The 14,952-nt window shown below is 41.5% G+C and overlaps 1 protein-coding gene across 4 annotated transcripts in view; it reads right to left on the bottom strand.

The window, feature by feature from the left end:
* Window positions 1-210: 210 nt before the first annotated feature.
* The window catches only part of MOCS1 (molybdenum cofactor synthesis 1), a 32,087-nt gene continuing 17,345 nt past the window's right edge, over window positions 211-14,952 (bottom strand). For 2 of the 4 annotated variants that reach the window (XM_032184700.1, XM_032184699.1), the window contains 7 exons: window positions 14,093-14,154; window positions 12,723-12,834; window positions 12,285-12,397; window positions 11,475-11,585; window positions 9,046-9,166; window positions 7,730-7,777; window positions 211-3,937 (listed from right to left, as the gene is read on the bottom strand). In XM_032184700.1, the coding sequence (XP_032040591.1) occupies window positions 3,066-3,937; window positions 7,730-7,777; window positions 9,046-9,166; window positions 11,475-11,585; window positions 12,285-12,397; window positions 12,723-12,834; window positions 14,093-14,154 (1,439 nt within the window). In that variant the 3' untranslated portion in view covers window positions 211-3,065. Of the gene's footprint in view, window positions 3,938-7,714; window positions 7,778-9,045; window positions 9,167-11,474; window positions 11,586-12,284; window positions 12,398-12,722; window positions 12,835-14,092; window positions 14,155-14,952 lie in introns of all 4 variants that reach the window. The other 2 variants (XM_032184701.1, XM_032184697.1) reach the window with 2 other exon arrangements.

A 14,952-nucleotide genomic window follows, 5' to 3' on the forward strand; every position in this document is an offset into this window, starting at 1 on the left:
GAGCTGAGTTTCATTCAACAACAACAATGAAATTGCAAGAGATCAGTCAAGATAACTTACTACTGTAGGGAAGCTACTAATTGCTGACTAATCATGGCAACATAAAGCCTGTTTTGGTGCTCACCCTCAGTTAAATATTTATAGAAGCTTATGGATTAAAACATAAAGGTTTATTTGAATGAATGAAAAGCGCATTCAAAATCACATGGAACAACTAGTATTTATTAAAAACAGTGGACACAAAAAAAAGCAAGCCTCCAAAAAGTATTCATCAACGTCTTACACCATAGCCCACCCAGAACCACCGAAACATACAGTGCTACCAGCTTGTTTCTCTTGCAAAATATTCTGTTGACTTATGCTGGCTTCATTATCTATAAATGTGCATAGTTTCAAGACTTTATACTACAAACATGAGCATAAAATGGCACCAAAGTCTGTTCGTCTGAAGCTTCCACTCACTCTCAACCTAAGAAAATGTAGTGATGTGTGCGTAAGTAGTGGGATGTGCATGGCAGTCATGCGTGTGCTTTGTAGGGCCTCAAGTCCTTTGTGTGAGCTTTACAGCATGACAGCAAACTTCTCAGAAGCCGAAGAATCATGCCCCAAAGTCTCATTTTATCACTACTGAGTTGCCTAGTTTCCTTTTAGCTCTGAAAACTAGCTGGAGGCTGGGTGAAGGCAGGGAGGGCAGGGTGCGTTGTGCGTGGTGGGGGTTAGTGCAGTGCCTGTGTGAGGCAGTACCTTAGCAGGTTCCAGACGTGCTTCCTTTTCCAGAGGCTTTGCTTCTGTGCCAAATGAGGGAAGCTGTTGTGCACAGCAGCTCCACTGATGAGCGCTGTCGCTGCAGGGTGAGCTGAAATGCTTGGTGCAGTCAGGCTGTGTGTCCTGCAGGGGAAGCCTCCACAGTGCCGCAAGAAGGTAGGTGTGTGCTGCAGAAGGTGGCACCTCCCAGAAGGTGGCATGGTGTCTTGGCTGTAGGCAGCCTAAAGTTCTTCGCTCAGCTTCCTCACACAACCTGGGAGCTGTGTGTTCCTCGATGCAGTCATAGGAAAGGTGAAGTGCTCTTTCTTCCAGTTACTGCTTTGTAGTCTCCTTTGTTAGCTAAAGCCACTCTGGGTTTCTTGCTCCTTTGTAACCTAGAAGGCAACTGGCTTTTTTGTTGTTCTTCAGTTGTGCTTCAGCTAGCAGAGATACCTGGCAATCTCCTCAAAAGCAAGCATGGTTTAGCCTCTTTGGGAGCGAGGACCTGCAGCTTCTTGCCTGGCTTGATGCCACACAGAGAGATAATTCACTATATATCTCCTGTACAATGTTAAGTTGACTTACTATTGATTTACAGACAGATCAGTGACATTGATGGAATCAGGACTACAATACTGAATGTAGGCATACAAATGGTTACGGAGTTGGGCACCTCTCTTATCAGGCTTCCCAGAGTCTCTCCTCCTTTTCTGAGCTTGCTCAGCAGCTGCTGTGTGTGCCTTACCTCAGTAACAATGGTAAAAAATCAATCTGCTCTGGACAAAGCTCCTTCTGTGTTAACCACTGTATGAGACTTGTAGTGCACAAGCAAATACATTTGTAATGTAACCTATTGCCTCCTTAGCTTAAACCTATGCTTACTTTAAGCAAGCAGGGTGTGCGTGACTGGTATGTGCTTTCCTGATGCTCACATTTTAATCTTATTGCATGAGAAGCAACTACTTGCCAAGTTTAAGACACTTTTCCAGTAACCTCTTTAACTTAGAGTTGTCTTTGACTCTGTATTGAAAGGGAAAATCCTGAATCATATGGGAGCTCACATTAGCCATAAACACTAGAAAACACATAAAACAAGGTTGAAAACATCCTCCCCTTTAGTGCATTTAAATTAGTGTTTAAAAAAGGATCAATCTATATCAACAAAACAATGTTAATTAATATCTAGGATAGTCAATTATCAAAACTATATAGAGCTACTTGATAATCCCCCCCTCAGCTACTTAACATGGGGCCACTTAAATGCTCAAAGGTCAGAAGATTTCATGAAATCAAGTTAAAAAATCGTGCAGGAAAACTCTCCAGGTGGGGCAACAGCACCTCTCCTGTTCTTCCAAGCAAGTTGCTACTGGTCTTAGTCTCGGCTGTCAGGACCACGCAGCTTGCTGGCTGCTAGGAGCTGTGTTGTAGGAAGGAAAAAGTGGAACCTTCTGGGGCTTGGTGTGACAGTTTAGTCTAAAGTTAGGGCGAGCTGACACCTACTTCCATGCTTGATATAATTAAGCCCTTAAGAGTGCAGACACAGTGCCTCAATGTATTTGAGTGCTAAGGTCAGAACACTGCAATACGCTTCCAAAATTGCATAACTTACCTTTCAGATCAGCAAAATAATTCTAACACCAGCAACCCTCTGTTTTAGATCATTTCACAGCATTTACGGCAGAGAGCTGGGCAGCTGCCCTCTTTTTTTCTTTCAAAGCTGACAGGTGGGTGTTTCCCAATTGTGGGCAAGGGAAGCAATACCAATTCAAAGGGATGGGAGCTGCCTCTCTGACCCTAGCTGTTCCTCAGCTTTAATCTCTGCTGTGTGGTAGGGTCCCAGAGCTGTTTTCTTCTTACTATCACTCTCTAAATGCAACTGGCGGGGATGGAGGCACAGACAGACAGAAAGAACTCTGAAATCCTAATCCTTGACTTAAAAATAGTTGTCAAATAACAGTACTTTCAGCACTTCCTTCATTTCCAGAGCTCACAGTTGCATGGTGTGATGACAGCAGCTGTGAATATTTCACAGCATGAAGAAAAAAAACCCTCTGTGGTATAACTAGGAAGCTTTGTTCAAGCTCATGGTGAGGACACTGAAATGGAACTACTGGCTGAGTGGAGAAGTCTGTCCTCTAAAAAACACACATCCTCAACAGCTGGGGTAAGTGGCTCCTCTGTTCACTCAGCAGTAAGCTGACAGAGTTGTGTGCTATACCTACTGAGATCTCCAAGCCTACCACAGCTGAGTGGCGCAGATAATGTGAGCAGCTGTGTGTGAGCAGTGGTTACCTGGAGGGCTGGAGGTATCTGGATATGCTCTATGCCCTTGAGAAGTCTCCCCTCTGCCCACCTGTTTTACTGAGCAACTTCACCTCCTCGATCACGATGTCGTGAGTAACTGCTTTGCACATGTCATACACAGTCAGGGCAGCCAGGCTGGCAGCTGTCAGAGCTTCCATCTCCACACCTGTTTTCCCCCAGGTCTGGCAGGAGCAGTGGATCACCACTGCGCACCGGGCCTCGTCCAGGCTCAGAGACACCTCCACGTGACTGAGAGGGATGTTGTGACACAATGGGATCAACTGGCTGGTCAGTTTGGCTCCCTGAATCCCTGCAATCTGGGCTACTGCCAGCACATCCCCTTTCTTCATTTGGTTCTGCCTCACCATCCCAAATGCCTTCTCACCCAGGCGGACAACAGCACCAGCAACAGCCCTTCTTCTGGAATCCGGCTTCCCTCCGACATCCACCATGGTGGCCCGTCCTTCCTCATCAGTGTGAGTCAAATTATCCGAGGCACGAGGGACGTCGGAGCAAGATGCTGAATCCCTGGTACAGAATTCAGATCCTGGACTTGCCTCTTTGAGCTGACAGTCCACAGAAACTTGGCCAACAGGAGAAGCCTCAAGGCACTTCGTGTCAAATGTGGAGCTCGGGTCCTCCTGGAAGACACAGAAGCCTCTCAGCTGGGTTTGTAGAATTCTTGTCCTTATGTAGCACTGTTGCTCTGGGTGAGATACTGGCAGGATAAGCTGTCCTGGAAGTTTATTTTTCAGTAATGCTTTTTCCATTTGTTTGGATAAACTTGCTCTCAAAGTTGGCCAGTGGCTAGATGTGTGGCCCCACTGTTTTGAATTTGGGGGATACTGCAGGGCATCTTGGCGTAGTGGGAATGACAGCAATACAGGCTCTGAAAAAGAGAAAAGAAAAAAAAAAGAGGGTGTGTTACTAACCAGGAAGCAAAGCAAAGCTAAGTCTACAATAGCTGAGAACCCTGTCAGAGCACTGCTTGGGACTTCCTGCATTACAAAAACTTGAAGAAGCCTGCAACCATCCACTCTTCTCTTCTGTCTTACCAGTGTGCCAGAATTTGCTGTTTTGTTAACATAAACGCCAGCACTTAAAACACCTATTTCATGGTCCCTGACAAGAGGAAATAACTTGCTTTCAAAAAGCATAAACACTTCCTGAGAAATAACAGTGAAGAAAGCTTAGAAGAATGCAGTCCTAAAGATAAGCAAGTCACAGTATCTCATTTGAGGCTCTCCCAGTTCCAGTTGTCTTGTGAAAGCTTGGCATTGTAAGTACAAAACTCTAGCCCTCAAGTTCTCGGTTCCTCCTTTCCAAACACCTTCTCCCAGCACAGGCACATACTTTTTACTGCTTCATTATGCAGAGAAGGGTCATGGCAGTGCTTGAGGACAGCAGGGACCAGAAGCACCATCTGTAACTGCACCAACTACAGCTCACGGGGTGGCTCTGTGATGAGAACCTTCCTTATTACTGCCAGCTCTTACCGCATTAATGACAGCTGAAGTTTAAGCACTGGAAAAATCACACTCCCCTCATTGACAGATTTTAAATCTACTTAGAGCTACATTCCAAGTTGAGCTGGCATAGCTCCCAGCTGGCAGAGAGGTAGTAAGCCCTCCTGCCCTTTTCACCATTTAATCCCTTGGTTTTGGCATCTGCACAGGGATTAATGCCAAGCGTCAAGACAGAAGAAGTCTTTCACATGAAAGAAGTGATCTGTAAAAGAAGCACAGAGAAAGCAGTCTAGAGGTAAGTGGCTAAACCCTAGTTTCTCAGCCTCACTGAGAACCAGCCTTCTCTTCTGGAGTTCCTGTTCTCTCTGCTCTACTGTGAGGAACTTGGAGTACCTTGCTGAGCTACCTCTACTGCCCAGACCTACAGCTGGACTGTCCATATTGCAATAACAACGTGGGTGACACACTGGCTGTATTCCTCACCTTTTTGTTTCAAAAAAAACAAATCTCTTCCTTGTTAGTCCCAGACACTGCCATAACAAGAGACTGATGCACTTAAATCCTTCTCAACCAGAATACCTTCCAACTGTTGATCTGAAAATGCCAATTGCTGAAGTTTAATCAATCATTTCATATAGATTATTGCTGTGATTAAAGTGTATATAAATTCAGGCATGGGCACTTTCAGGTCCACAGCTGGTGGCCTATCCACCACAATTAAGATTCTTGTAAGTTAAGTGGTAATGTATTTACCCTCAGAAGGAATGGGTTAAGTAAACAAGAATGTTTTGAATGCAACATCGCTCTGCTGTAGAAGAACAGAAAATTGTGCTTATTGTTCTTTTCTTTCCCTTTATATACAGCAGAGGTTAATCTGAATATTCCTTTAAAAAGCCAGGAACTCAAAGTACTCTGTTCTTCTGTTTTCCATGATTAGCTTCAAAGCTAAACCTCTGCAGAGTACCTTGTCTCCAAGAAAAGCTGGACTGTGGAGGCAGGTAAGTACCTAGTTCCATAGGCTAAGCACAAAGCCATGGGAACAGGGAGGACAGAAGTAATGTTTGCTCGAGTAGGAAGTAAAAATAGAGCAATAGAGAGCAATGCATGCAAGACATTTGTTTTTCCTAACAACCTACCTTTTCTTTGTCTTATTTATCTTCATCTTCACATCTTGCTCATATAAATAAAAAATGGATAATTATTTTCTACAGCAGTAGAAATAGTTTCAGTTGCATTATACAACTGTATGTATCTGACACACTGCCTGTTGTTGTAGCCTACTAATGCACATGGAAGTTAAGCGTGTTAGATTCCAGCTAGCACTGTGTCAAGGGTGGAAAAAAAGAAGCCAGGAGATACTTAAAGATGAACTTTCCATAACTGAAGTGAACCTGGGAGAAGAACAACCTGCTGAAAGGACTAGTTCAGTGAAGGGAAATATGATACAAACCACATTACAGCAAAGAACCAGCCAATTGCAGTGTAGGGAAGAGATCAGCTTTGGCTTACTGGGACTAGCAAAACCAGTGATTTCCACAGTGTTCATTAAGTTTCTTTAAATGAATTCCATATTCTCTCCACTGACTACTTGCACGCCAGCATTATTTGAAGCTTGTAAATAATTCAAAACACCATTAGGAAATCTCCTACTGATTCCCCATGTGGCATAGTAAGAGAGTCTCTACTCATCTCCAGTTATGGACTCTGCACCACTGATGCAGAGACTGCCAGCAGTTAGTCTCAGAGGGACATGGAACAGCTGGGGAGGACCTGGACAGGCTCTTTCCTACTGTATGTTAGACAAAGTCAGAATATTTTTCAAAAGGCAATTACGTAGGTCTGATCTGTACATACCCAAACATTGCTATGAATGTTAATTTTGGAGTGTATTTTCTCAAAACTTTTTTTTTCCCAAAAGCATCTTGTAAAATTATGTAGGTTCCAGTACACTGTCAGAAATGTAAGGTAGTATTTTCCATCATCTTTAAAAAATACAGATTTTCTTTTTGCAACAAGTGAGTACACACTTTAAGCAATAGTTCTTTCCCCTTTTCCTGGAAGAATGTATTTTGCAATAAAGGCAACAGAAGTAAAAGCAGTAGGGTCTTGCTTTAAAAGACAACAGTTAGTATATCTCCTGTAGCAAAGCAGAGACATGCCAATTAATGCACGTTACCCTTCCCAGTACACTAACTCGTTTTAAAGGCTGTATTTTTAGCTGCATAGTAGCTAACCTGCTCCACAGCATCAATGGGAGAATGAGAGTTTGGGTTTGATATTTAATGTTTCTCTCTCTTCCACCTTTGCTGCATTTTTTTCCTTTCACAGATAAAAAACCACCAGAACAATGTCCAATACATCTCACAGAGCTAGCTCTCACAAACATTTAAGTTGTCTGAAAATGACAGGTATTTGCAAAGATAGATATAGTACAAAATGGAGAAAAGTAGGTACAGAAGAGGCAGAAACACAGTAAAAGGTATTTGCTAAAATTGTAAGAGCATCCTCTTTAGTGCTACTTCAGTCATGGTCCCTTCTGCTTGAAGCTCTGTCTGTTAGCAAACATCTTTGCTGGACCTAACAAGGAAAAAAAGCTCTTTCCCCCAGGACTGGTGACATAGCAGATACTACAGTTTAAAAAGTTACACTCTAAGCCCTTTAAACGTTAGGAGGCCATTTAAAAAGAAAGAAAATGCAGTTTCTGAATTCCAAAGTAAAGAAGCAGGGAGATAAGAACTTGCATTTTTGTCATGTCCCTGCTTCTATATAATGTGATCAAAGTTGAATTTCTTAATTCAGAAACAAAAATAAGCCCTGCATCCTTTATGTTCATATTACAGTTTGGTAAATTTCATAAAGCTCACCTCAAACTGCCCTATTAATTATTATATTATTGTTGTTAAATACAAAGGAAGCAGACAGGAAAGAGGAAGCTATTTCCCTTTGGAAAAAGTAATACACTTTCAAAATTAGAGAACACACAATCTGTGCTTTCAGTCAGAAGATCATATAAGGCTTGGTAGAGTCACAAAACCTTTCCTTCTTTTCAACTTCAGCTTAATTTTAACCATAACTGCATTTTAAGAAACCCATTTCTCTGCCTAAACCTAAAGCAGAACTGTACAAGAATTAAAAGCCCAATCCGCTCTGCTCCCCCAAAGACATAAACCAAACAAAATCATGGTATGTTTATTACGTACTGATTTGTCACCCACCAATCAGGATCATTGGACGGTTTTTCATCTGGGAAATGTTAAACATGCCTAGAAATAAAATAAGGAACACATAAAAATCCTAGCTTTTTAGGGTTTAATTCATGCATCTGGTTTATATATTTAGGTTTCTGCTCTTCACAGTGCAACCTGCACGCTAGGAAAACCAAAGCTAAATAAAGATGAAGGGAACTAGGGGAGGAAGAATCGAGCATGATATTTAAAAACATTGCTGCCACAGTCTCCAAGCATCCAGCTACTATGTATCTATTGTACTGTAGAACCTTTTCAGAAAACATTTTTCACAATCTGAATTACAGTCCATCTAGTACAGAATTCAAACAACTCAGGACTACCTTATTTCTTAACCAGTTAATTATATGAGTTCTAGAGGTAAGCTATTAACAGTGTTCCTGGTCAAAGAGGTCTAATCACAAAAGGCCTCAAGGATAATACTGGGATTAACACAAGTCAGAGGAAGAAAGTGCCAGATAAATGTCGTTGATGGCCAAAAAGCCTTTACCAGATGGGAGAACACTCCCCCCTCTCCTTCTCAAATCAGAAATGCAAAAAGGAATGGTCTGAATGGAAAGGAATCAATCACACACACCTTTATAAGGTACTATTTAATCTGGGTAAGAGCAACACATTTTGCAAGAAAATCTATACTCAGGCTTACAAACTTCTTTTAAATTTGTTTGACATATAACTACAAAAAAGCAAAAACACCTGTTATTAACCTGGCAGAACGTGCAAGAGACAAAAAGGGCCAAAGCAATTTTATTTTATTTTTTTTTAAGTGTCATTACCTTATACAGAGCACTAGAGTAGCTACACAGTTCTGTATACTCAAAAAAGGAGTCTCCACTTCTAGAAAGTAGTTGAACTGACAACTCAGTTTAACTTCAGTACTTATTTTACAGAATGCTAGTGTTTGGAAAAGAGGGATCTGGTGCAACTCCATCAATTTCTGCTTAGCTTTACGCTTTGCTGTTGTGATCATTAGCAGTGGTATTTGCACCTCTTTGAAGAAAAAAATCAGTCTGAAAGACTGCTAGACAGTCTGGGTTCCAGGTCTTGTGGAGGGTTAGGAAATTCAAAACTGGCACCCAAATTTTGGAGTAACTGTACAACTGGAAAAGGACCAACTTTCTAGCAGAAAATGCTCTTTTATCAGATGGGAACATTCTTTAAGTAATGCAACCCCATTCAAGAACCTTTTCCTTCCCTCCTTCTACTGTTGAGTCATTGCATCCCACTGCAGTAGGACACTTTTTGCCCTGGTCACTGCCATTATTTCTCCAATCCAGCAAACCTACCAGCATGCTGTTTCTTTTTCCTGCTCACTGCTGCTCCAATTATTTCAACCAACTCTTCCTGCGAGGCACCCGACCGTAGGTGATCTCTCAAGGACACTTCTGAACTCCCAAAAAGGCACACCTGCAGCCAACCCAAGGAAACAAAAGTGAGAAAGATTAAAATAAGCAGTCCTGCAACACACAAGGTTTAGGTCAATGATAAGAGAGATTTCTGTGAGGTAGCAGTCTCCGTTCAGCTGCATGGCTGCAACCTAGGACAACACTCTCTTATTGCACAGACTCCTACAGTTGTCAGGCTCTGAAGGTGACACCATAACACTGTTCTAAAGGTTGGCGTCCTGGCTGGTAAGCAAGCAAAGACAATCAGAGCAGCTCTCCATGGTCAGCTTAAAGGGAAGGCACATCCCAGTGATTATTTGTGGCTAAGGACAGAATGAGCTGAAACAAAACACACATTTCACTATTAGTAGGATTAAGTATAACTGCCACTTGACAACATTAAGCAGTGGTTTACTAGGCTACCAAATAATTAATTCAATTCCAGTAGGATCAATGCAGTGAGATTAGGAAGGTTTATGCTAGCAAGTCAGTACAGTACTCTGCTAACATTGTGAAGTAATGCTGTGAAACTACTTGTCCCTTTCACTACTCTGATACTGGGGAAAGAAGCCATGGGTACATGATAGACAGCTGACTAATGAAGCCAACAACCATGTCCTTTCTTGGATTCAGATTTTAGATGCTGAGAGATTTCTGAACACATGTCCATACTGATCCTAATGATAAACCATGAGTCACTCTGGGGATTCAGTTTTTAATTACAGCAGTAGTTTTAAAGCAGAACAATATAAATGTGTCTTCTGTAACTTTTAAGATGTGACTGCATCATCAAAACCTTGTGTCGTTACCCTCTGTGGAGCACTAGAAAAGCAACTACGCATTTTTGCTCAGTAATTGGTCTTGAATCAACAGATCATACCCTCAAAGAGGTGGAAGGCATAAAGCTAAAAAGGACAATTTACCTGGAAATTTAAATGGGAATTATGAATCCCTTAACATCACTCACCTGTTGCTTGTCTCTTTTTGGGGGTGAAGCAGTCTAGTAATAGTTTTTTGAGCTCATCACCTGAGACAAATCATTTATTTTAAGGAAGTGGGACAGAGAAGCGTATATTTCATGTGTAAACCCTTCCACAAAGTCTCACCGAAGTGAACTAGTAAGTTAAAAACCGTGACAGAAAACTGAAACAGTAACCTACATAGAAGCATGGCTACCTTTTACATGCTTGACTGCATAAGCCTGACTTCCTCAGAAAGGAAAATCTACTGACACAACCCTATCTAAAACAGGAAGTGAGCTTTTATTAAATTTAGTTCTTTTTCTCCTTTAACCGAGTAGATACCATGCTGGAAAATGCCGATATTATGCATCAGAACACTTCTTTGACTATCAACTCTCATAGTCTGGCTCCAGTTTATAGGATAGCTACTCTTTTCTTTCCCCTGCTCTCTCTCCAGACCTCATCAGTCTGCTTTACCATACAAACCTCAATTCATCATCCTTCTAGTTCTACTTTTAGGGCTCTGTTGTTCTCTATCATACAGCTAAGGTTCGGTTCTATTAATACTGCATGTCATCTTTTACAAGTATTTCTCAGTTACCTCAAAGTAAAGAGTTCTGAAGAGGTCTAGTCTATTAGAGAAAAAGCTTTATGGAGATTTTCTTTCTCTCTCTCCATGTCCACACACAGACAGCCTGAAAAGTTTACGTAACCTAAGCTCATTGGGCCTTCAGGCTGCCTCGGTCATATGACATTAGACAGCAGCACAGCTGTTGTCAATATCAGGTGACAATGTGTAAGTGCCAATTTTTAATTGAAAACTTTAATTTTTCCCCAGAAACTGCCAGTTTTAACGTGGCAGGAAATGGTTATCCCTCCCCTTTCTACAGCCGCTGAGCAAATGTACTGCCTGCTCTTGAATGAGAAGAGTTCCAAGATGATGTTTGGTGAAACAGGACAGGATCCTTGGGGAACAAAAAATCCAAGCCCTAACAGCTGCTTGGATCTTTACTCTTCTCTCTTAAGCGGGAAATCATCTGCTTGTCACATGTTTAAGATGATTTTGAATCAAAGATTTAAATAAATGTTTATATTTACTGGCCTTGAAACCGATGTTTTACAACTGAAGTTAGCTATGTTAGCAAAACAGAGAAACCAAAAAACATGATGTAACAGTTCCCTAACAGCCCAGGAAACTTGAACAGGAACAAATACTGCAACAAATCGAAGGACAGATAAGCTGGAGTTCGGAAGGAAAGATGCTTAATTATTACCAGCTACCTTACATCCCAGCTACTTTTCAGGGGAAAATTTCAACATCAGTTAAGCTTCATGAAAGCAAAAAGAGAACCATGTTTCACCACCAACCTTCAGGTTCCCATCTGCTGTTATCCTCAGCCTATTGCAGGATCCACAGAAGTGCTCTGACATGGAGGTAATGAAGCTGATTTGTCCCTGGAAATGTGGCACTTTATAACTCTAAAGAAATGCAGGGGAGAAAAAAAAAAAGAAGTTTATATTAGACTCCTCATTTTTAAAAGCTCCTTGTGCCCAAAGACCAGAAGACACTTCATTGGTTCTAAGGTCACGCAAGACAAAAAACTGAAGTCAGTTTTGTCAGGTGTTCCAGCCTATTCTACCCTTTCCTTTCTCCTGGAAATTCACGAACTTGTTACATTTGCTCTTGTAGTTATCAACTGGTAGGTGATGCTAAAATGGATTTTCTTACTCAGACGAGACACAGATTCACACAGGCTAGAAATTCCCAATGTGACACTGCACACTCCAAAGCAATGTTATTTCACTGAACAACTGGTTCATCAGGCTTATTAATGTTTATTCAGACACACAAACTTGGACTGCCAGAAGTTTCAAAAGCTGTGAATACAGGATATAATCCTGCCATTCTTTATATGGGTCCAAGGCATCTAATGAACTCATTGTGTTTCTACAGGTAAAGATTATGACCAGTGTTTTAAGTAAGAGCCAAACCACATGCAGGCACTCATCCCACCAAAATCCCACAATTACTACACTCTAACTTTAAAAAAAATTAGAAACAAAACAAAACAGCTTTGCTTGTCACATACAAATACTGAACTTGTCAGAATTAAGTAATGTGGGGCAGGAAGAGGGGAAAGAGTAGGAGTGTATTTCATATGTTCTGTCTATCCCCACCTTGGCTGTACTGGAAGCTTCACAGGGCAATTTCTCCAATTCAGGCCATCGCTGTTTAATTGTATCAAGCATTTCTTTGTAGCTCACCATCTTCTTGAAGTTCCACTTATTGCCTAGAATTAACAAAACCAGCACTACTTTAGATTGTGGATTTTATTTTAATTAGAAAAGAACCACCTTTACATTTCTCCACAACTCTCAGTTTTCCCTGTAGGCATCCCAGTCCCAAGTAATCCTGCTACTAATCCTTCTCCAACAAAGCCAGGGAAGATGCATAAACTGTAAAAGACACAACATAAAACTTAAGGCAATTCCTAATCCCCCAAAGGAGCTCATCAAAACTTCTGGAGACAAGCCCAAGAAGTAAATAGCCCCAAGCGAATTCACATATACCCACAGCACACCACATGCCACAAAGAATCTCAGAGGATTGTTTACCATCAAAGGGCATGTATTCTATGAACCGCACATCCAGGGGAAGATCCTTTGTGAACTCCACAAAGCCCAGCAGTTCATCCTCATTGAAGCCTCGCATAACCACACAGTTTACCTGCAGGAAAAGCAGACACCTGAAATTAGTGAGCAGAACATGACTTCCTTACATTTTACAGAAGGTTTTGTAGTCCTTGCAGAACACAAAGTAGATGGAAAGAACAATTTATTTCAAAAGAAAAGAGAGAAGTTGGAAGGACTGAAATGGTACAGACAATTGTTTCTGTCAAACTCACCTTTAATTTTTTACATCCAATCTAACAATTTTTGCCATGCTAGTTAAAGCTACATAACACAGAGACTGTCTTAGCCATCTAATGCATGACAGTTTTGCTGTCTAAAATGACAGCTTCATTCCCTAGACCCACATTGTACAGCTTCTGTAAAAGCACTGTCAGGGGAGCTTCTATAGCACTCTTTTCGGCAGACCACAGGAAAATGCCCCAGACCAAGATAAATTCACAGAGCACTCTGCACTCATAGGCTGCAGGACAGCTAGCTATGCCTCCCTCCAAAGGGAGATTAAAACTGAGCTTTTTTTTGCTATCCTCATGAATAGTCATAAAATCATGAAGGCTGGAAAAGACCTCCAAGATCATAAAGAGCCTCAGGTCCTCTCCTCTTTATCTTATCTCCTTTATCTCTTCCCTGTTAGCAAGGCAGACAAGTGTAGAATGCCATCAGTCTTACAATCTTGCAGGAAAAGCCTAAAACCCAGTTTCATTTTAAATGCTTTGCATAGCTCTATAGCCTATGCCACTTACACATATTTGATCTTAAAAAACACTGGTGAAACAGAGGGGAACTACAGCTGCAGAACTGCAAACAGCTGAGTTAAGTGAAGTTTTATGTTACAGCTAAGCAGCTCTACCTGCACCCCCAAAGCAGAACTCCCTTTGCCTGTTTCTCTGGCACTCATCAGAGTCTGCTGTGAGCAGCTGATGGAGATAAACTAGGAGAAAATTTATGTCTTTCTGCAGGGTTGTTTTCTGCCTGTTAACTCCCTTGGCAAAGTTCACAGCTGGGTCAGACAAGTGCCAACTCTACAGAGGGGGTAGGAGGAGGTAAGCACAGAGCAGGACCACCCTGGAGCCTGCAGCTAGGCAGTCAATGGGCTTTGTGGCAGCGTGAACCCATATCCTCAACTGCCTCAGGTAATATGAATTTCCCCATCACCTCATGATGTGATCTTCAGACTTACCAAAAATTATTCAGAGAGGTGTAGGGGGGAACAAATTCCTCATCAGGTGAGCTGTAACTTTTATCACAAGTTACGGTAAAACAACAGTTCCAGAGTAAATAAACACTGCCTTTACCTTAACAGGACGGTAGCCAAGTTCAGTAGCTTTGTGGATTCCTTCCATTACCTTGTGAAAGCCTAAGATATAGAAGGGATAAGATCATTTTTCTTGTATAAAAACAGAACACAGAAGAAGGTAGAGGACAAAAGGATGACAAATAAAAAACAATCCAATTCAGAAGGTATTGTGTTAAAAGTACGATGAGCTGCAGAGAGACTTTCATGGAAACACTCTCCCTCCCCTAAAGGCTGCCAGTGTTACTATGGTCAAGTCAGTGAGATAATTTTTTTTGTTAACTAAGTATTTGTGTCAAAAATATTGGGATGCTTTTTTCCATCTTTGGACGTCCATATATCATTAACATATGACTCTCCAGTCCCCCATACTTAAGCTTTGCCTTGTATTGTGTCCTTCTTAAAGGGAGTGGCAAACGTTTGTGAATTGCCTCCAGATGCAATGAAGAAAGAATACTAAATTCATGTTTATTTGATAATAATAGCACATGTGTCTTTGCTAAAACAACAGAATCTCACTGGTCTGAATCAGATACTTACACTGTTGCTAAGTGAATTTAAAAGGATCTTTCTAAAAGTGCACGTGGGGAGAAGCAGAGTTAGGAACCAACAAAAGCCCCCTAGTTCCCCATTCATCCCTACCTACAGATGAAATTGGTTTCCCAAAGCTACTGACGATCCTTTAGAGTTCACAAGCAGTGTTTTACAGGATCATCATTTTATGACTACTTCGAACATGTGGATTTGGTGACCACAATGTGTGGGGGGCATGGGTCAGAGCATTTAGGAAAGCAACTCAGTCGTCTTTTGGCCTTTGAAAACATATTAGATGTGTCAAGAGCTGCAGTGACTTCAAGGAAT

This window comes from Aythya fuligula, chromosome 3, assembly GCF_009819795.1.
Source record: "Aythya fuligula isolate bAytFul2 chromosome 3, bAytFul2.pri, whole genome shotgun sequence".
Lineage (NCBI taxonomy): Eukaryota > Metazoa > Chordata > Aves > Anseriformes > Anatidae > Aythya > Aythya fuligula.